A 23,544-nucleotide genomic window follows, 5' to 3' on the forward strand; every position below is an offset into this window, starting at 1 on the left:
AGTGGGAAAAATAATATTCCATATCCTGTCATTTCTTTAGATCTAGTTTATGTGGCCTGTGATGTGTGCATGTCAGGAACATTCCAATAAGGAAGAAATCTTAGGAGAAGGAAAAGGGGTGGTGGCAGTCCCCTAAAATCTGGAAGTGATTCTAACATTATAAGCAGATTGAGTGGAATTGATCTCATTGTTGCAGATTGGGTGCTGGAGACTTAAGGATTCCAGACTGAATGGACCCACTAATATTTCTAGTGTTCTCCTCTGTACAGAAATTTCCTGTGTTTCTGGACCTCCTTTAAGACCCAGTCAAGAACCTAAAACTCATCATTCCTTTTTTATTGGTTCCAAGTGCAGAGAGCTTGGAGGAGTTCACCTCCCAAAGTGTGTTATTTTTGAGGATAGTTTATTCTGTTTAACTATATTTTTACTTTTTATTGTTTTTTTCATCCCTGATGTTTCAGTATTTCTTCTTTTGTCATTTCCTTTGTTTTAAGAACTTTTCACCACTTGTTTAAGATAAGTTGGCCAATGACGGATTCTTAGTTTTCCTTCGTCTGAGAGCATCTTGATTTCACCTTCATTTCTGAAGAATACTTTTTGCTGTGTATGGAATTCTAGGTTTATATTTCTTTTTGCACTTGAAAAATGTTGTGCCACCTTCTTTGAGGCTTCATGGTTTCTCATGAAAAATCCACTGTCATTTAAATCATTTGTTTCTTGGTAATGTGATGTTTTTCTTTAGTACTTTTACAATTTTTCCTTGTCTTTAGTTTTCTGCAGTTTGATTATGATGGGTCTTGGCATATATTTTTTGGGTTTACTCTCTTTGAGGCTTGCTCATCTTGAATTTGTAGGTTTATGGTTTTCACCAAATTTGTAAAATTTGGTTCAGCAATTATTTCTTCACGTATTTTGTTGGCCTTACACTCTTCTTTTTTTCTGAAACTCTGATGACATAAATTTTGGATCTTTTTATTACTGTTTCACAGGTTCCTGAGGTTCTGTCCATTTTTTGGTTGCTGTTCAAATTGGGTACTTTCTATTTTTCTTTAATTTCACTGGTATTTTCCTCTGTCATACTCCTCATGCCATTGAGCCAATCCAATGAGTTAAAAAAAAATTCTGTTCTTTTTCAGTTCTAACATTTCCTTTTGGTTTTTACTATATCTTTTGTTTTTTTCTTTGCCAAGGTTATTTTGTTTGTTCCATGAGTGTTTGTGATTGATCTCTAAGCATTGTTATGGTGGCTCCTTTAAAATCTTTGTCAGATAATCCCTACATCTGTGTCATCTTGGTATCTGTTGGTTGTCTTTTTCTTATTCAGGTTGGGATTTTTTTGGTTCTGAGTTTGACATGTGATTTTTGACCATATCCTGAACATTTGGGTATTATGTTCTGAGACTCTGCATCCTATTTAACCTTCATTTTTTGCAGACAGGCCCCCAGTTAGGTATAGTGTACAGTTTCAGATATGGTTAGATCTTCATCTCCTCTCTGGGCTCTGCTGACCCCCCAGCAAAAACAGAATGCCGACTTGCAGTGAGTGCCTTGCCTCGTCTCATTGCTGCTGGGTGGTGGTGGAAATTCATCTCTCCATTGAGTCCTGTTGACACTGGGGAGCAGGAGCCATACTTAAATTACTGCTTTACCACCACCACCTTGTTTTACTTCCTTGTGCCTTGTTGCTACCTGGTAAGCATGGAAGTTCTCTTTTCCACTGGGTCCTGCTGACACTTGGGGAGGGGAGAAGGGAAAATAGAGTCTCACTAACACTGCTTCACATTGCTTTGTTCCACTTTGTTGCTTCTGAGTAGGATTGGAAGTTAGCTTCCCTGCTAACTGACAGCACCAGTTGGGTAGAGTGCCAGCTAATGCCATCTCACACTGCCTTGTTCTGCCTCTTTGTTGATGATGGGGGTGGAAGTCCAGCTTCCCACTCAGCCCCGCTGACAGTGGATGGGATGGGGGAGTTTTTCATTTGGTATTTGGCTGGAGTAGGGAATATTACCAAAAAGTTTTTCTGCTGCTGGACCACTCTCTTCCCAGTTCTTTGGCTAGAGGGAGCAGGCTTTTCTAGGGGCCTTTTTTGGATCTGTGTCTCTTGATGTTTCTGAATTGCAGGCTTCTCTAGCACTTCCTTTGGGATATAGGAGGATCAAAGGGAAAACTCAGGAAATTCACCATTGTGTCATTCTTCAAGTCCCAAGGTGTCCCTAGCTACTTCACCTTCTTCTTTCCACTTTTCAGAGTCTTCTTATGTTTGTGTTTTTTATTATATCCAGATTTTCTTTTTCAGGACTGATGCTGAATGGGACTACTTAATTTGGCTGGAATCCCTTGAATGCCTTTATACCTTGGAAGCTGAATGCTTTTGCACAATGTCACCACCACATCAGTTTCATTTCTTTTGGGTCCTCAGTGCTTTCTTGTCCTTTTACTTGCCCACAGCCAGCTCATTCTCATACTTCCCTCAAAGATTACTTTAAAACTTTTACTGCTTTCCTCAAGCACCTATTGAAATCATACCCTCATTCTTTTCAGTAGACCTTGCCTCTTCTTTTCTTTTTTTTTTTTAAAGGTTTTATTTATTTGACAGAGACACATCGAGAGAGGGAATAGAAGCAGGGGGAGTGGGAGAGGGAGAAACAGGCCTCCCGCGGAGTGGGGAGCCAGATGTGGGGCTCATTCCCAGGACCCTGAGATCATGACATGAGCTGAAGGCAGATGCTTAACAACTGAGCCACCCAGGCACCCCATTCTTAAAAAAAAAAAAAGATTATATATGCTTTCTCTCAAATTTCATTTCTTCTGTTTACAAACTAATCATTTCTTTATCCTGTCTTCTGTCTTCTAGTCCAATTTCAGAGAAAGTATTCCTTCAGTGCAAACCATCCACATGTGGCCTTGACCCCATTTTCTCATCTTCTATTCTAGAACATCACTTTTACTCTACTTTTATCTTGCTTGTATCTTCAATGTATTTCTTTTTATTCTGCATCTTTCCTTCAGCCTAAAAATAGGGTTATTAAGTCTGGTATATCAAAAAACAAACAAAAAATCCACAGTAATTCCTTTACCCATTGATTTCTGTGACACATCTTAGTTTTTTTGACCCTTGTGATTGGGCTTTTTTCTTTTTTAAACTCTACTTCCTGTTAACTGTTAGTGTCCCCAAGGATTTTGCTCACATTCTACTAAAATTTTCACTGTGTACCCTTTCCTTGGGTGTTCTTACTTACTTTTATAGTGTCTAGTACCATTTATTTGTTAGTAGCTCCCACATTTATGGCAGTAATCTGATGCTCTTGCCAGAGTTTCCAATTGTGTACATATGCTTTCCTGCTGGCTAACTTTACCTTAATTTATTAGATACTTTATCTTGTTCCAGAAAGGATACAAGGCAATCAGTTCACAGAAATGCTTTAAAACAGAGCAAGACATGATAAATTGAAAGTAGATAAGAAAGAAAAAAAAAGCGGGGGGGCGCCTGGGTGGCTCAGTCTTTAAGCGTCTGCCTTCGGCTCAGGTCATGATCCCAGGGTTCTGGGATCAAGGCCGGCGTTGGGCTCCCTGCTTGGCGGGAAGCCTCCTCCTCCCTCTCCCATTCCCCCTGCTTGTGTTCCCTCTCTCGCTGTGTCTCTGTCAAATAAATAAAATCTTTAAAAAAAAGGTGTGGGGGGATCCTGGGTGGCTCAGCTGGTTAAGCATCTGCCTTTGGCTCAGGTCATGATCTCAGGGTTCTGGGATCAAACTCCACATCAGGCTGTCCACTCAAAGGCGAGTCTGCTTCTCCCTCTCCCTCTGTGATCTCTCACATTTTCGCTCTCTCTCAAATAAATAAATGAAAATCTTAGAAAGAAAAAAGGGGGTGTGAACATAGAGTTGAACCATGAATGAGAGTACTACAGAATGCACACCACAGGATGCCTGGGTGGCTCCATCAGTTAAGCGTCTCCCTCTTGGTTTCCGCTCAGGTCATGATCTCTGGGTCGAGCCCCGCGTTGGGCTCTGCGCTCAGTGTGGAGTCTGCTTAAGATTCTCTCTCTCCTTCTCTCTCTCTCTGCCCCTCCCCCTGTTCTTTATATAAATAAATAAAATCTAAAAACAACAGAACAACAAAATGCATGCCACAGAAACCTGTTGAGAGCTGCTAATACACAGTTCACGTGCTGCTGTTCCTTTCTTGTAGCAGACACTGCCAAGTGAGAGTGCTCATGTCCACTGAGCTCGGGTATGACCTCAAAATAACATCCGTGAGGGATAGTATTGAGTGAAAAACAAGCCTATTTCCCATCCTTGATGAATATATTTTCTATGGATAAACGACTAGGATTGCTCTAATCTTTCTTCTAGCAATTATAAGAAAGGAAATCTAGTCTGTCATACCAACCATTATATCTAAGATAAAAGGCCAATTAGGACAAGTAAAGCTGTTGTCTTAGTTTTTGTTTTGTTATGGAAGGTTTTACACAAAAACAAAGAATAAATAACGAAATCCTTTATACTCTTCAGCCAGATTCAGCTGTTGTCAATGTTTAATTACCACGCTACTCTTAGTGATAAAACTAGGGGCTCTCATAAAGACAGCATTTCACATTGCTAACACAGATGTCCCAAGTTACCTGAAATTTAAAAAACAAAAATAGGTAACACTTATTGAGTGCTTACTGTGTATCAGTTACTTTGCAAGTATTTATCGAACTTAATTCTTGCAGTGGCCTTATGAGTGAGGAAACTGAGGCAAAGAGAAATTAGGTGATTTGTCCAGATCCAGTGACTGCTAAGAGATGAAACCAAGATTAAAATCTAGCCAATCTGTCTCCAGAAGGTGCACTCTTTACCACTATCCCATTTCTCCCAGCCTTCCCCAAACAGTCTCTTCTAGTCATCTAAGCTGACAACTTTTAGTCTTCTTTGACTCTTCCATCTCCTTCATCCCGCCCTTCTAGTTAATCATGCTTTGGCATTTTTACTATCTTATGACTTCTCAAATTTCTCTTCTATCTCTTAAACTAGTTCAGTATCTTGTTAGTAAGAGGCTTGTTAGAAGATAAGATTTTGTTAAATAACTAAAAGTCAACTGAGTGAATTTTAAAGATCTAATTAGCTTTATTAATCAGTTCACTAGTCGGTCAGCATCCCGTCGAGTAAGTAGAAGAGAGCTCCAAAATGTTATAGAACAGAAAAGCCTTTTAAAGGTGAAGAGGGAGTGGAAAAAGTTATTTGCAAAGATTCCATTGTTTTAGGCAAGATCATCCTCCTATAGGGAATGGAGAGGATCTGTCAGTGAATTTCTTTGTGCTGACCAGGAAATTCCCTTGTGGCTTAGTTAGAGGTTACATTCCTGGGGGAGTGAATGAAAATGCAGTTACAGTAGGTAGTAAGTCATGGTTTACTGACATGGGACCTTAACCTGAGTGACTCCATTTTTTGAGCCTGTGATTTTTCTTTTTAATGCCTTCTAATTTATAAACTGCAGTTTGCTTTGCTTTGATGCAGGATAGGACATAGTTGTGAGGACTCTTAGGGTTCAGTCAGGAAAACAGAAGACACACTTTACATATTTCAGTTATAAAGGGTTTTAATACAGGAATTTAAAGCTTTCATGTACATTGGAAGATGTAGGATAATAGAGATAAGGGAAATAGTAATCTATTTCAGCACGTAAAGCTGTTTTGTTTGTTTTGTTTTTTAGATTCCACATATAAGTGAAATCATATAGTATTTGTCTTTCTCTGACTTATTTCTTCATACTTTCTAGGTCCATCCATTTGGTTGCAACACTTAAGGTGATTATTGATATGTTGGGGGTAAACCTACCATTTTATTATTTGTTTTGTTCTGTTTCTTATTCATTGATTTTTCTTGCCTTTCTTTGGGTTGCTTGAACATTTTTTAAGAGTTGATCTTGATTTATTTATGGTGTTTTGATATTGCCTTCTATAGTTTTCTGAGTGGTTGGTATGGATATCACGATATATGTATGTATCTTACGCATTCTACTGGTATCAGTGTTTCAACACTTTGAAGTGTTGAAGCCTTTTGTTTAGGTTCCTTCACTCTATGCACTTTTAACTATCATTGTCTTAAGCATCAGATAGTATAATGTAATAACTTTTGTTTCAGTCATTGTATATGATTTAAGAAACTTATGTTGAGAAGGATAATCTTTGGCATTCCCTCATATTTTTATTCTTTCCATTGTTATTCCTTCTTGATGCTCCAATACTCTTTTTAAAATTCATTTCCTTTTTTTTTAAAAAAAAATTTTATTTATTAGAGAGGGCATGAGTGGGGGGAGGGGCAGAGAGAGAGTAAGAAGGAGAAGTAGACTCCCCACTGAGTGGGGAGCCTGATGTGGGGCTCAATCCTAAGACCCTGAAATCATGACTGAAGGCAGACATTCAACCAACTGAGCCACCCAGGTGCCCCCAAAATTCATTTTTTTGGGTGAAGTACTTCCTTTAGCCAGTCTTTAAGAATGTATCTTCTCTTGACATATTCTTTTAGTTCTCCTTCATCAGTGAACATTTTGATTTTACCTTTTTTCCTGATGGATAGTTTCACTAGATACAGAATTTGTGGTTGAAAGTTCTTTTCTCTTAGCAGTTGAAAAATGTTGTGCCACTTCCTTCTGGTTTCCATGGTTTCACATAAGAAATCTTTCGTTATTCAAATTGATATTTCTCTGTAGGTAATGTTTTTCTTGGTTTGCTTTCAAGTTTTGTTCTTAGTTTTCAGAAGTTTCATCAATTAGAGTTTATCCTAGTTGAGTCATTTTTTTGTTGTTTTGGATGTGGGGATCATAAGACACTCCAGTCCTGGGGTCTTTAACCAGTTTGTCTTCCTCTTTACTCTTTCAGAGACCTCCTTTGGTTGTGTTCTGTTACTTCCAACATAGTTTTACTTAGTGGTGAGGAGCAGGAAGAAACCATAAGTCCTTTTGCTCATTTTTAAATTACAACGTATGGAATTTATTTGGGTCTGGATTTAAGTAAACTATATAAAAGTAAAATAATTTCTGATACTTATGGGATGATTAAAAATTTGAAAACTGGGGGTGCCTGGCTGGCTCTTGATCTTGGGGTTGTAAGTTCGAGTCCCATGTTGGGTGTAGAGATTACTCAGAAATAAAATCTTAAAAAAATTTTTAAAAACTAGATATTTTATACAGGCATATCTTGTTTCATTGTGCTTCACTTTATTGCATTTTGCAGATACTGCATTTTTTTAACAAATTGAAGGTACAGAATTCTGTGTCAGGCAAGTTTATTGATGCCATTTTTCCAACAGCATTAGCTTACATAGTGTCTCTGGGTCATATTTTGGTAATTCTTAACAATTTTTCAGACTTCTTGATTATTAGTATACTTATTGTGATCTGTGATCAGTGATTATGACTCACTGAAGGTTAGATAATGGTTAGCATTTTTTAGCAATAAGGTATTTTTTTTAGGCATAATGTTACTGCACACTTAATCAACTGCAGTATGATATAAACACAACTTTTACATGCACTGGGAAACCAAAAGATTTATTTAACTTGCTTTATTGTAATATTTGTTTTACTGTGGTAGTCTAAAACCAAATCTACAATATCTCTAAGGTATGCCTGTATTAAAGAATTACTAAAAAAAGATTACTGAATTTTTAGTGTGATGATACTGTGTCAAAATCAAAGACTTTAACTTTTAGAAATACGTACTAAGGGGCACCTGGGTGGCTCAGTCGTTAAGTGTCTGCCTTCAGCTCAGGTCATGATCCCAGGGTCCTGGGATTGAGCCCCGCCATTGGGTTCCCTGCTCTGTGGGAAGCCTGCTTCTCCCTCTCCCATTACCCCTGCTTGTGTTTCCTCTCTCGCTGTGTCTCTCTCTGTCAAATAAATAAATCAAATCTTTAAAAAAAAAAATGAATACGTACTAAAATATTTACAGATGAAATTATGAGATGGATAGGATTTACCTCAAAAATAATTTATACAGGTTTATGCATAAGGTTGATGGTTGTTGGGGCTGGGTGATGAATACATAGGATTCAGAATATTTTGTGTATGTAAGAAATCTCCATACTTAATAGTTTTAAAAGTTTAATGTGTTTTTCTTGAACATAGGTTAAGTATTAGGGAGGAAAGAAACATGCTTGTTTATTTTCCTTGTACTTAATATATGAAATGAACATTGTATAAGCTACTAAGTTTTGATATATTTGCTTGAAAGGTGAGGAAGTATTGAAATTGCTTATAGTGTATTCATCAACTCTGACTGATATTGGGGGAGCCCCAAGAACTGTTTAGTTACCTGTGAATAAGTAGTTATTAACATGAAAGTGTTTTTATCCTGTAAGAGCTAATGTGTGTTGAATGAACTCTTCTCTTTTCTCCAGAATATGAAGAGTTCCAGATTTGACTGTGCTGTAGGATTGGTATTTTGTTACATTGGGAATTTATCCATTCTCATTTTCTTTAACAGCTTTCTGTTCAAAATCAGAAATTTGAAACAAATGAAGATGGAATCCCAAAAGTGGATCAGTTTCATTTGGTATGTGACCTTTTTGTCATTTACTGGTTGGAAACATATGGTGTAGTTGTAGCAGTAATGTAAACATAAATATTTGACTGAAGATATTCTCTACTTTCTGTAAGAATGCAAAATAGCATTCACAATAAAGAAATATTGAAAAATATTCAAATGCCTTAGACCACTGCCAGAGAATTACTGCTAGAGAATATAGCTGGATTGTACATTTGTCACACAAATTATATAATATTGTAAGTAATAATTAAAGAAAAATAGTCTTTGCTTTATCTTCCAAGATAATATATTAAAATTAATGTTTTACTAATTTTTATAAGTATCTAGCTGTGTCTTTTCTTTGTCATCTGTCATTCATATTGCTTTGCCATTTATTTATGTATTCAGCAAACATATTGTAAGTATCTATTCCACACTATGAATTGAACTAGATGATGGATTACCAGGATTGTAGCATTGAAAAAATGAATAATTTAGAAATCTGAACAGGTAAACAACCAAGATCTCTAAGTAGGGTATTAAGAAAGTACTTTGGAGGAAGCTAATTTTTAATTCTGCAGAGATAGGTGGAGAGAAGAGAGGTAGGCAGAAAATGCCACCAAGTAGTTGGAGGTGAATCTTCAAGATTGAATTAAGAGTTTACAAGAGATAGAATGAAGTGGTGGTATTCCAGGTAAAGACAATAAATAATCTGCACTAAGACATGAAAATATTAAATTCTTTTGAATGGAATAGTCCCATATGACTAGATATTAAGAGGTTATAAATATGGCAGTAAATGAGTTTATGGAAGTATAATAACAAAGCTCTAAAAGTTCTCATGCCATTTTTTAAGAAAGAAAATATTTATTTAAAAATATCTTATAATTTTTTTATGACTTTATTTTTTTAAGAGCAGTTTTAGCACAGCAAAATTAAGAGGAAGGTACAGAGATTACCCATATACCTCCTTCTCCCACATATGCATAGTCTGTCCATTAACATCCCCCACCAGAATGGTCCATCTGTTACAGTTGATAACCTATATCGATACATCATTATCACCTAAAGTCTATAGTTTAGATTACAGTTCCCTCTTGCATTGTGCATTCCTATGAGTTTGGACAAATGTATAATTGCATGTATTCACCACTATAGAATCATACAGAGTATTTACACTGCCCTAAAAATCCTCTGTGCTTTGCCTGTTCATCTCTTTCTTCCGAAACCCCTGGTTACCATTGATCTTTTTACTGTCTTCATAGTTTTGTCTTTTCCAGAATGTCATGTAGTTGGACTCATACGGTATGTAGCCTTTTCAGATTGACTTTATTCCACTTAGTAATATGCATTTAAAGTTCCTCTAGATCTTTTCATGGCCTAATAGCTCATTTCTTTTTAGTGCTGAATAATATTCCATTTTCTGAATGTACCAAGGTTTTTTTTTTTTTTAACCTATTCATCTACTGAAGGTCTTCTAGGTTGCTTATGGGTTTTAAGGCAGTTATGAATAAACATCCATGTGCAGGTTTTTGTGTGGACATAAATTTTTATTTCATTGCATCAATGCCAAGGAGCCCAGTTGCTGGCTTGTATGGTAAGAGTATGTTTAGTTTTGTTAGGAAGTGCCAAACTGTCTTCCAAAGTGGCTATGACATTTTGCATTACCATTCCTGTTGCTCCACATCCTTGCTAGCATTTGATATTGTCAGTATTCTAGATGTATAGTGGTATCTTGTTTTAATTTACATTTCTGTGAGACATGATTTGTGGAGCATTTTTTCATATGCTGATTTGCCATCTATGTCTCTTCTTTGATGAGGTGTCTGGCAAGGTCTTTGGTCCATTTTTAAATCATGTTGTTTTCTTATTGTTGAGTTTTAAGAATTCTTTGTATATTTTGAAGAACAATCCTTTATCAGAAATGTCTTTTGCAAATATTGTCTAACAATCTGTGGCTTGTCTTTTAATTTTCTTGACAGTGTGTTTTGCAGAGCAGAAATTTTTTATTTTAATTTTAGTGAAGTCTAATTTATCAGTTTTTTCTTTCATGGCATTTGATGTTATATCTAGAAAGTCATTACCAGACCCAACTTTGTCTAGGTTTTCTCCTATGTCATCTTTTTTAAAGATTTTTATTTATTTATTTGACAGAGACAGTGAGAGAGGAAACACAAGCAGGGGGAGTGGGAGAGGGAGGAGCAGGCTTCCTGCTGAGCAGGGAGCCCAATGCGGGGCTTGATCCCAGGACCCTGGGATCATGACCTGAGCTGAAGGCAGACACTTAACAACTGAGCCACCCAGGCGCCCCATAGGTTTTCTCCTGTGTTATCTTTTATGAATTTTATAGTTTTGCATTTCACATTTACATCTGTGATCCATTTTGTGTTTATTTTTGTGAACAGTGTAAGGTCTCTGTGTAGATTGATTTTTTGCATGTGGATGTCCAGTTGTTCCACTGCTATTTGTTGAAAAGGCTATCTTTGGGGTGCCTGGGTGGCTCAGTCAGTTAAGTGTCTGCTTTTGGCTCAGGTCATAATCTCAGGGTCCTGGGATCAAGCCCCACATCAGGCTCTCTTCTCAGCAAGGAGTCTGCTTCTCCCTCTCACTTTCCATAGGTGCTCTTTCTCTCTCTCAAATAAATAAATAAAATATTAAAAAGACTATCTTCACTGTATCCCCTTTCCCTTTTGTCAAATATTAGTTGATTATATTTTATGGGTCTATTTTGTGCCATTAACCTATTGGTTTATTTTTTAATATCACACAGTCTTGATTACTATAGCTTTATACTAAGTCTTGAAGTTGGTTAGTATCAGTTCTACAACTTGGTTCTTGAAGATTGTGTTGATTATTCTGAGTCTTACTGCCTCTCCATGTAAACTTTAGAATCAGTTTGTTCATATCCACAAAATAACTTGCTGGAAGTTTGGTTGGGATTGTACTGGATCTATAGATCAAGTTGGGGAGAATTGATCCTTGACAATATTGAGTCATCTTATCCATAAATATGGAATATCTCTCCATTTATTTAGTTCTTTAATATCTTTCACCAGAGATTTGTAGTTTTCCTCATGTAGATCTTATACCTATTTTGTTAGATTTATACCTAAGTATTTTGTTTTTTGGTGTGCTAATGTAAATGGTATTGTGTTTTTAAATTCAAATTCCACTTGTTAATTGCTGTGTATAGGAAAGTGATGGACTTTTGTATATTAGCTTTATATGTGGCAACCTTGCTATAATCAGTTACTAGTTCCAGGAGTTTTTTTTCTGATACTTTCAGATTTTCTACATAGACAATCATGTCATCTGTCTGTGAACAAAAACAGTTTTATTTCTTCTTTCCAGATTAACATGGTCTCATGCCATTTTGATTATTTGGACTGTAATGAAGGAACATATACAGTTTTATTTAACTCTGTAGTCCTTTAACTTATTTGACCACAGAAATACTGTGTTTTATAACATCTAATATCCCATGAAATTAGCTTTTAAAAAACACACATTAGAAATGATTAGTAAGGAGCTTTGCCATACTTCTTGGATAAGAGTAAAAAACATTGGAGACAACTTTTGGGAGACTATGAAATTGTTTATTACACTTACTGGCTGTAGTGTAGAATGGGATAACAAAGAAGGTGATAGATAATACTTTATACTTCTGAAACACAGGATACAGATTTCTTGTCATTAGAAAAATACCAGTACTCCTGCCTTAGAGGTTGTAGCTTCATCCAAAGTGAACACTTGAAACTCCTGCTCTTTTAGACTTGATATAAAAATTACATTGTAATAAATTATCCTGAAATTTAGCGACTTAACACACATTTACTGTCTTACAGTTTGTGAGTCAGGAATCTGGGCATAGCTTATTTGGGTTCTCGGCTTCAGGGTACAGAGAAGGCTGCAATCAAGTTGTTGATCGGGCTGTCTTAATGCTTGACTAAGGAAGATCTGCTTTCAAGCTCACATGATTGTTGGTAGAATTCATTTCCCCTCTAGATCACCAGAAGTTGCCCTCAATTCTTTGCTTTATTTCCATCATGATAGCTTGTTTCATCAAAGTGTAGAAGCAGAGAAAGGAGTAGAAAGTCTGTTAGCTAGACTGAAGTCATAGTTTTTTCATAACCAAATCACTAGGTCAATCATACACTCAAGAGGAAGGGATTATGTAAGGATGTGAATACCAGGAAGTAGGGATCAATGGGCAACATCTTAGAAGTTGCCTACCACAGTTATATTCTGTTAGCTGTGTGCTAGGCCCTCTGCTAGGTGAATGTATAAAGAAGGTGAATAAGTATAAGAAGTTCTTACTTATTGTGGGTAGTTGCTTATTGAGATCACATTAGAAGAATATTTGGCTTGTGTAGTATTTGTGTGATCTGAGGCAGCTGTTATTGCTGGGAATGGGGTTTTCTTTATGTGTATTTTGTAATCACATGTAGTTACCAAACAAATGGAACTGTAATTTAGACATTACAGGGGCCATATGAAAAGTGGAGAGAAATAATAGAATTATGTAACTGACAGATATTAGAGGATAATTAATTCACTAATTCCCAGCCCCCAGAAGAATTTCTTTCGTCATAGGTCTTAGCCTTTGCTTAAGTGCTTTTAAGTTCAGATAAATTCATTCTCTATTGTACAACTCTTATGTTTATTTGAAGGTAGTTCCTTCAAATAGATGTTCCTTCATATAACATGTGTGTGATATAATATTCAAAAGTTACAAAAAGAAGCACATCCCTATTGATATGTTCCCCAGCTACCCAAGTCTCTTCTCCCAGTGGTATTGCTAGTTTCTTATGAATCTTTGCAGAAAGTTATATGTGGAATCTAAAACAAAGATACAGAGACCAAATTAGAAGTTGCCAGATCATAGATACATACATAGAAGGGTCTGTGTATGTATGTGTCCTTTTAAAAAACAGATTATTATTTTATTAAGTTTAAAAAAAAATTCTATTTGCCCTGTACCCTCAGTAAGGGCAGGAGCTTTGTGTTATGCATCATTGTATCCCCAGTGTCAATAGTTGATACATAGTAAGACCTAAATAAATATTTTTTTAATGAATGAATGAACCTTTACTATATTTTTTTCTGGTAAATATTCTTCATCTACCATTTTTTGAACTTGCCTTTTTTTTCTATTCCCCCCCCCTATATTTTCAACCTATCAGGAATTCATTTTTGTATATATGAAGTAAGGTTCAAAAATTTTTTTTATATGTGGACAGATAGTTGACCCAGCACCATTTATTCAGTAGTCTATCCCTGCTGATTAATAATGCCACTCTATGCTGTGCCAGGTTTTCATGTACTCAGGGATCTGTTTGGGGCTCTATTCTGTTCTTTGGCTTGTTTATTGATCCCTATGCCAACATTATGGGGTTCCATGGTTTAAAATACTGTATCTTTATAGAGAGAGGGCTTTGACTTTCCTTCCTTATGTTTTTCTTCCACATTGTCTTGGTTATTCTTGCCATTTTATTTTTCCTTATGAATTTTGGCACCAACTTGTTAAGTCCTCTGAAAAACATTGTTACTTTGTAAGCATTTTGAATTAATAGGTTAATTTGAAGGAGAATTGCTGTCTTAATGATAAACTGTTTTTGTAGTTGGGAAAATAATATCTCTCCATTTTTAAGGACATTATTATTATTTTACTCTTTATTGTATTGCATTGATTATAAGATATTTTATTTAAAAACAATTTCATAAGTGGTTTAATTATATTCAAAAGTACATATATCATGTAGCAAAACTTGATTATTTTTCCATTTTTTAAATTGAGGTGTAATTGACGCATAACATTAGTTTGACACATATTTAGTTTCATGATTTGATATTTGTATAGATTGGAAAATAATTACCACAATAACATCTAGTTAATATCCATCAGCATACATTGTTCTAAACATTTTTTTCCCTTGGTATGAGAACTTTCAAGATTTACTCTCTTAGCAACTTTCAGATAGGCAGTACAGTATTATTAAGTAGTGACCGTGCTGCTGTACATTATATTCTCATGACTTATTTATTTTGTAACTGGTAGTTTGTACTTTTTTGACCCGTTTCACCAGTTTTGCCTACCCACCCCCTTGCCTCTGGCAACCTCCAGTCTGGTCTATGACCTTGGTTTTCATTTTTGTTTTGTTTTAGATTCCACATATAAGTGAGATCATGTGGCATTTGTCTTTCTCTTAGTTCACTTAGTATATTATGCTCAAGATCCATCCGTGTTGTCACAAATTGTAAGATTTCATTCTTTTTTATGGCTGAATAATGCTCCCATTGTGTGTGTGTGTGTGTGTATGTATGTATGTATGTGTATGCACACACCATATTTTTTTTTTTTTGCCATAGAATAGCACTTTTTTTTTTAAATTCCAGTATAGTTAACATACAGTGTTATATTAGTTTCAGGTGTACAATATAGTGATTCAACAATTCCATACATCACCCAGTGCTCATCATGACAAGTGAACTCCATGATCCCCATCACCTGTTTCACCCATTCCGCTACCCACATTGACCTTCTGGTAACCATCAGTTTATTCTCTATAGTTAAGAGTCTATTTCTTGGTTTGTCTCTCTCTTTTTTCTTTCTTTTGCTCATTTGTTTTGTTTCTTAATTCCATATGAGTGAAATCATATGGTATTTGTCTTTCTCTGACTATACTCTGTAGGTCCATCCATGTCATTGCAAATAGTGAGATTTCATTTTTTTTTTTATGGTTGAATAATATTCCTGTGTGTGTGTGTGTGTGTATGTGCGTGTATACCACATCCTCTGTATCTATTCATCTATGGGTGGACACCTGGGCTTTTTCTATAATTTACACCATATTTTCTTTACCCGTTTATCTGTTGATGGACACTTAGGTTGTTTCCATATCCTAGCTATCATAAATAATACTTCAGTAAACATGGGGTGCATGTATCTTTTTGGGTTAGTGTCTTTGTTTTCTTGAGATAAATACCCAGATGTGGAATTGCTGGATCATATGGTAGTTCTATTTTAAATTTTTTTGTGGACCCTCCATACTATTTTCCACAGTGGCTATACCAGCTTACCTTCCCAGCAATAATTTTTCTTTTTTTAGAGGGAGAGAGAGCGCACAAGCGAGCACGGGGTTAGAGGGGCAAAGGGAAAGGGTGAGAGAGAATCTCAAGTAGGCTCCATGCCTAGTGTGGAGCCTGATGTGGGACTCGTTTTCACAATCCTGAGATCATGACCTGAGCCAAAATCAAGAGTTGTATGCTTTTTCTTTTTTTAAAGATTTTATTTATTTATTTGACAGAGAGCACAAGCAGGGGGAGTGGCAGGCTGAGGGAGAAGCAGGCTCCCTGCTGAGTGAGGAGCCCAGTGCAGGACTTGATCCTAAGACCCTGGGATCATGACCTGAGCCGAACGCAGACGTTTAACCAACTGAGCCACCTGGGTGTCCCCAAGAGTTGTATGTTTATCCGACTGAGCCACCCAGGTGCCCCTAGATTTTGTAATTTTTAGTTATACCTGCTGAAGGTGCTGTCTTTAAATATGTTTAGAAACATATTCTGTAGAGTGCAGTGTGGGCATTGGCATTCATTCATTTATCAAGTATTTATTGAATATCTTCTGTATCCCTGCCACTGTGCTAGTTGTTGGGGATGAAGTGATAAATTAAAATTTCTAATCTTAAGGATCTTAGAGTCTAATGAGGACACTAGCAATAAAGGTGATTTTTATTCAGTGTGAAGTGTGTTTTGTTTGGAGTCATCATAGAGGGACCAAAAAAAAGGCATACCCAGGTGCTCTGTCAGGTGGAAATAATGAAAGAGCAGTATTATAGTGTTGTTTACATGTGGTAATACAAACAACTTTGAAATAGTTCCTTGAAATAGTGGTACCTAATAAATTCTGGCTCCCCATAATGATGATGATAATGGTAGTGGTGATAGAGGAGTTCCTGGAGATCACTTCAAAACTGAAACTATAGGCAGTTGACCAGTAAAGAAGGTTACCCTTCCAAAGAAGCTTCACTGTAAAATTTTCAGTGTCAAACTCTGATCAGTGCTATAAAAAAGAGGAAAAAGGGTAGTCTTAAATTTTTTTTTTGAATTTCACTTGTTTTTGAGACATTTCAACTGTGATTATCTTTCCTATTACAGTTTTTCCCTGTGATTTAAGTCCATTGTTTTATTATTGGAGTAATAATTCCAATAAAAAGTAGTTGAATTTTGTAGAAATCTTATAAAATCTAAATAGGAAAAATTGATGTTAGCTCTGTATTATTGATTAAAAGTGTTTTTGGAATGGATCCTCCTTCCTTATTTCAGGTTTGTCCTTTTGATTTTACTTTTGTAACCTGTCTTTTTCCTTGCAGGATCATAATGTCAAATCCCTCCTCTATAGCTTGATCTATTGCAGAAGTTCAATGACTGCTGAGCAAGTTTTGAATGCTGAGTGTTTCTTGGTGCCAAAGGGGAAATCAACTCCAAACCCAGAAAAAGATACTGAATATACCCAATATAAAGAAAAAGAAGAATTAAAGATGGAGAACTTGGATAAATATAAGGAAAAGACAAGAAATGATGAAGCCAACTCTGATTGATAGATTAGTATTTTTTTTGTTGTTACAGATGTTCCTTTTAAAACTTTGTTTAGTTTGGTTAAATAAACAGAAAAAAATCTGGAAGTGTTCCGGAGCTAGTTGGGTTGTGTCTTTGGTATTCCAGTTGTGAAAAATAAAAGATGTTTGGCTATGCAAAAAATTGTACAGTTTGAAATTTCATTTAACTGGAGTTGTTAAGGAAGGATTTTCTGTCTATAGTACTTTTTTTAAAAAAAGGGATTGATAAGATTTTGGTTGAAAAAGGGAAAAAGAAAAATTAAAAAAAAAAGTTAAAAAAATTAACTTTGAAAAACTAATGAATCATGGTAAAAAAGCCATGAATTCTATGTGCGGTATTCCCCTAGCGCTGGAGTTCTCCTGTTCTCCCTGATCGGTAAACTTGGTATTGGCTTGCTGGCTGTTCGTGCTGATCTTCTGGGGGGAGGGGCCTGTTGCCGTGGTTCCCAAATGTCTTTGCCGGAGGCAGAATTGCCCCATCCTTGTCTGTCTGGGCTAAGCAATCTGCTTGGGTTTGCTCTCAGGAGCTTTTGTTCCCTGCAAGCTCTCGGTACAGCTCTGGAGGATCAGAGTGAAAATGGTGGCCTCCCAATCTCCGCCCAGAGGAGCTGAGAACTCGGGTCCTGCTCCTCAGTGCGCCCCCAGAGAAAAGCAGTCACTCCCATCTCCCTGGTCTTCGGCTGCTCTCCGTGCTCCCCCGGCCTGTGACGGAGTGTTTCTATCTCTGGCACCCGACCCCGTGTGGAGTCTCCAAACCCAGCAGATCCCTGTGGTGCATTCCCGCGCCGCTCCTCCCGGGGGAGAAAGGAGAGTCTCCCCAGCTCTAACGCTTGTTGGGTCCCAGCTGGAGGAGCAGTGGCCCGACTGGGCCGCGGATCACAGTTTATGGCAACCCCGAGCTGAGAGCCTGCGCCTCGGCTCCGTGTCTGCAGCCGGCTTCCCCGCTCCGATACCTGGGAGCTCTGCCGCACTCAGGCACCCCCGGTCTTTCTGTGACCCCGAGGGTCCTGAGACCACACTGTCCCACGAGGGTTGCACCCTCAGCTTAGCCACTGGAGCGGCATCCCTCAGCGGAGCCGACTTCTAAAAGTTCGGATTTTGTGCTCCGCGGCTCTATCACTTGCCAGAAGCAGCCGACGGAGGCCCCCTCCCCCGCCGTCTATCCTCCCGAATCGCCTTGGATTCACTTCTCCGCACGTCCTACCTTCCAGAAAATGGTTGCTTTTCTGTTCAGAGTTGTTGGTATTCTTTTCTTCGATCTCCTGTTGAGTTTGTAGGTGTTCAGAATGGTTTGATCCCTCTTCAGCTGAATTCCTGAGACCAGACAAAGTCCAGGTCTCCTACTCCTCCGCCATCTTGCTCCGCCCTCTGTCTATAGTACTTTTTGAAATTCCGTAGACTATGATACTTGTAATAGAAAAGGTTATTAGCTATTGGACAAATCCTATACAGATTTTCAGTTATATGAATCACTGATGGTGATACGTTCAACAAATAATTGGCCTTGTGGCCAATTCTGGGGATATAAAGGTAATTAAAACATTGTCCTAATACTTACAAAGCACACAATGTATTGAGAAAGATATAAGCAAATCTTCGTAATACAGTATGGAATAATCAGTGATAGCTTTGTATGGAGCTTTATAGGAGCACAGGAGAGTACTCATACTGTGGAAGAGGGATGTCATGGAAGGCTTTCTGGAAGATATAGTACGTTAATTACATTTTATAGAATGAGTAATAAAGTGGAAAGAGCAAGAGTATCTTAATTGGCAGAGAAAGCATGATAAAAGCACTGAAGGGAGAAACTTTTTGTTGTGTTTAAAAGTATAAAATAGAAGGGAATAGTCATATAGTACGTGGGTAAAGACTTCGTACAAAATAATAAAACGCTCAGACCTACCTAATCATTTTATAGAAAATGTGGAATTATTGAAGAATTTTAAACAGCTTTAGCTCCTTCAAAATCCACCTACCTACTACCAGGATAGGAGGTAGGGAGACTGTTTAGGAGGCTAATATAATAAAGTAGATGAGAAATAATGAAAACAGGGTCTAGGGGAGTAGAGATAGTGATGAAACATATGTGACAAATTTTATGAAATAATTAGAAGGCAGACCAGTTGAACTTGGTGATTGAAGTGTATGTAGACTAAAGTAGTATGGTAGATTCTCTAGTTGCCTATTTAAAACCCAGCCTTCCTTTCTTCCTTGGTAATAGATTCCGGTTTCATTTGAGATGGCAGTGTACTTGGCTAAAAGACTATATTTACCATTTCCTACATTAGCTGAGGCCTTTTGAATAAGTTCCTACAGATAAGGCTCCTAAAGGAGCTGACTTACCTGGGAGATGTGCCCTTTTGCCTTTATCCTCTTTTTATTGCCTAGAAGTGAATATGGTGGTTAGAATTTAAGCAGCCTCCTTGTATCATGAAGTGACTTTGAGGATGAAACCCATGACTGGAGTGACAGAGCAGCAAGTTAAAAGGAGCTAATATCCTTAATCATTCTGGAGCCTCTGTACTAGCCACAGGTTTTTATATTAGTTGAGAGTATAAAGCCTTACATCATATGGTTCCTGTACCAGCAGCCTCAACAGCACCTGGGAACTTAATAGAAATGCAAATTCTTGGCTCCTTTCCAGATTTACTACATGAGAATCCAGGAGTAGAGTCTGAAAATCTGTGTTTTAACAAGCACTTTAAGTCATTCTAATGCATACTAAAGAGAACCATTGCCATATATTCCAGCCATTGCTACTTTTTGGGTTTCCTGTTTTATAGTAGACCTTAATTTTAGCTGATTCAGTTGTAAAGACACAGTAGTTAGGTTTAAAGTAAAGTTGGATAATTAAAGACAACAAAGAATAGATCACTTTATTTATACCAATGTGTTTAAAATAAAGAATTAGACCAGCATTTTCCAAATGTGTTTTGCTGAACACTAGTCCCTTGGGATGTTCACAAAAAGTTCTGTGATTAGTTGTTTGGAAAATAATGGTAAATTTGAGATTATGCATATTAGATGGGAAGTTTCTAGAAAGTTGTCTAGAAAAGAAACCTGCTTAGTTATTTCTTTTTTAAAGATTTTATTAGAGAGAGCACAAACAGGGGGAGCAGCAGAGGGAGAGAGAGGAAGCAGGCTCCCCGCTGAGTGGGATCAAGCCCAGTGTGGGACTTGATCCCAGGACCCTGGGATCATGACCTGAGCCAAAGGCAGACATTTAACTGAGTGAGCCACCCAGGCACCCCCGAAACCTGTTTAGTTTTATTTAGTGTTTGCCAAAATTGATGAGCTGTTTAGTTTTATTTAGTGTTTGCCAGAATTGATGAGCTCTCTTTTTTCACAAATACCTAGCAACTTATCTCTTGTGAAATGGGTGAGAATCAGATTTTTTGGCATACGAAGCTAGCATTTTTATTTATTGTTTTAAAGTGGCAAATGATGTGTGATGGAAAGAGACAAATTTTTAAGTATCTCTTCAATGCCACAAGTGTTTCTTGAAATATGTGTATATATATGTGTAAAGGCAATGCAAAGGCCAAGAAGATATGTTCACTGCCCTATAGGCAGTTTGAGAATGATGCAGTATATAATAAGCTGTAAGAAAAGAAATAATGTATGTCACTACAAGAAAGGAAGGCAAGAGAAGAATGATGAGGTTGAGGAATAGACATTTGAAACATTTTAGAGGAGCAGTAGGATTTTATTTGTTTGGAATTGGGCCAAGGGAATTAAGAGAGCTCAAAGGGTAGAGTTAGGAAAAGGCAAGATTTTGGCTGGAGTATAGGACATTAATGGTGGAGCTGAGAAATAGGCTTGGAAAAGTATTTTGGGGACAGATCATAGAAGTTGTGAGTTGCTATATAAGAGATGAGACTATTCTAAACTTATGAGCAGCTGCATCACACAGTCCTATACTTTTGAGTAAAATGGCTAACCAGAGAGTATGATTTGGGTAGGGAAATAAAGGACGTGAGGAAGGAGTTAAGGATGGCACATTTCACTAAAGTAAATGAGGCGAAGAAAATGTCCTGTTTTAGATCAAGGTACTGAAAAGGAGAGAATTAGGAATATAAACTTCTTCTCAAAATAAATTTATCGGTGGGGCACCTGGGTGGCTCAGTTGGTTAACTGTATACCTTTGGCCCAGGTCATGATACCAGGGTCCTGGGATTGAGCCCCTCATCAGGTTCCCTGCTCAGTGGGGATTCTCCTTCTCCCTCTCCATCTCCCTCTGTCCCTCTCCCCACTCGTACTCACTTCTCTCTGTCAAATATATAAATAGTTAAATAAAATCTTAAATTTATGGGAAGCTTCTCGTCCATTTCATAGTGTCAGTGCTAAGTCATTTCAGGGTGTATTTAAATGTCAACATTTGTTAAATTCTCCTTAGCATCTCTCTTTTAACTCAGCAAATGACATGCTTTATTGTTTCTTAGTTTTGGTATAACTGTATCTTCTGCCATTAAAACTACATGTGGAAGCAGTTCTGGATTGGCCATAGTAAAGACTTCTGAAAATCTCCTCCATAAAAGCAACAAGAACACTGGCAGAATGTTGTCAAAATCAACTTTTTCAGAACTCTGGGAATTAATCAAGGACTTGGAACAATTTGAAGAACATATTTAAGGAAAGACGCCTGAATCTTGGTAAGAATTACAAATTTTGTCATGTTTAACTTGCCCTATTCCCATCTCCCTGTCCCAAGCTCTGCAGTAGCCTTGTAAACCAGCAGCCTCACAATCATGTTAGCTGTGAAAACCAGTGGCTTAACAGCCAATGGAAGTGGCAGAATGTTTCGAACTCCTCAAAAAGCACGATTGCCAGAGAACTGTCACTATTTGACCGGTTTGGCAGCTCTCTGGGAAGGCCCCTTGCATAGGGTTTGTCCTTATTTGATTTGACTCAGAGTTTTTTCAATGGAAAAACTCTTTTCCCAGGGCATTTGTTGAAAAAAATTATGGCAGTTGTTTAACATCACAGCTGTCTGAGGTGGCAACACCTGTTGAGGGAAAACAATTTAATAGGAAAATCGGGGAATGATGTTCATAGGCTGCATTGAAAAGCTCTAATGAATTCCTGGGGTTCTAAAAGGCTGTAGACATGTTCAAGGCTATCAGCATGTCCTGCAAAGGCCCTGATCTTTCATCTCTAGTTGAACTTGAGGTTCTGGAAAATAGGATGTGAAGGCTAAGGCAGGGTGGTAAACTGCCAGGGTGTTGAAGGTATGCTCCAAAATATAGCCTCTCAGCAAAGGTTGGGAAACTTACTGCGTTCAGGCATTTTAAGGAAATGTCTGTCCAAATATTAGCTGACCACTAAGCTAAGCTGAACATGGAAAGAATACAGATTTCATAGAATTAGTCCAGGAAAGTCATTAAGTAATCATCATCATTATTTTCAATAAAACTCACAGTAATAATAAACTAAATCCAAATAATAAACTAAAATAATAAAGGGTTGAGAGGGGGAAGTCTGATTTCCAAAGTTGGAAACTGTTATATTTAAAATGTCCACTTTTGAGAAGAAGAAAAAGATGTGTGAAGAAACAGGAAAGTATGGTCCATGTGCAAGAAAAAATAAGCAAACAATAAAAACTGTCTAAGAGCAAGCCTGGATGTTGGACTTATCTAAATTATTAAAGGAGGGGTGCCTGGGTGGCCAAGCTGGTTAAGCAATATATCATCTGCTCTGCCCTGGTTGCTTCAGCCTTACCAGTGCAGGTCATGTCTAAAGGTCATCATACTAAGTTCCTGCTTCCTTTGGTGGTTGAAGATAAAGTTGAAGGCTACAAGAAGACCAAGGAAGGGGTGCCAGGGTGGCTCAATTGGTTGAGCATCTGACTCTTGATTTTAGCTCAGGTCATGATCTCAGGGTTGTGAGATCAAACCCCATGCCATGCTCCATGCTGGGCATGGAGACTGTTTAAGATTCTATCCCTCTCCTCCTCCCCCTTCCCTCTCTGGGAAAAAAATTAAAGGAAAGTATAAGAACAATATATCTCATCAAATAAAGAATATCAATAAAGAGAAATTATAAGAAATAATCAAATAGATATTAGGGAGCTGAAAAGTACAATAACTGGAATGAAAAATTCATTAGGCTCAAGAGCAGATTTGGATTGACAAAAGTCAGCGAATTTAAAGATGAGTCAATTGAGATTATCTTGAATGAGGAACAGAAAGAAAAAAGAATGAAGAAAACCAAAAAGACTAAGAGGCTTGTGGGGATACCTTCAAGGATACCAACAGCCTAGTGGGAGTCTAGAAGGAGAGGTGAGAAAGGGGTAGAAAGAATATTTGAAGAAATAATGGCTGAAAAATTTCCAAATTTGATGAAAAACATGAGTCTGCATATTTAAGAAGTTTAGGAAACTCCAAGTAAGATAAACTTGAAGAGATTTACAACCAAAG

The 23,544-nt window shown here is 37.3% G+C and overlaps 1 protein-coding gene across 1 annotated transcript in view; it reads left to right on the plus strand.

Annotated features, from left to right (window-relative positions):
- Positions 1–17,228, plus strand: part of STK31 (serine/threonine kinase 31) — a 79,121-nt gene extending 61,893 nt beyond the window's left edge. The window contains exons 22-23 of the mRNA XM_028119364.2: positions 8,469–8,537; positions 16,883–17,228. Of these exons, the coding sequence (XP_027975165.2) occupies positions 8,469–8,537; positions 16,883–17,110 (297 nt within the window). The 3' untranslated portion in view covers positions 17,111–17,228. The remainder of the gene's footprint in view (positions 1–8,468; positions 8,538–16,882) is intronic.
- Positions 17,229–23,544: the final 6,316 nt, after the last annotated feature.

The sequence above is a fragment of the Eumetopias jubatus genome, unplaced genomic scaffold, assembly GCF_037043125.1.
Source record: "Eumetopias jubatus isolate StellerSeaLion01/CBP00866 unplaced genomic scaffold, mEumJub1_p1.0 scaffold_14, whole genome shotgun sequence".
Lineage (NCBI taxonomy): Eukaryota > Metazoa > Chordata > Mammalia > Carnivora > Otariidae > Eumetopias > Eumetopias jubatus.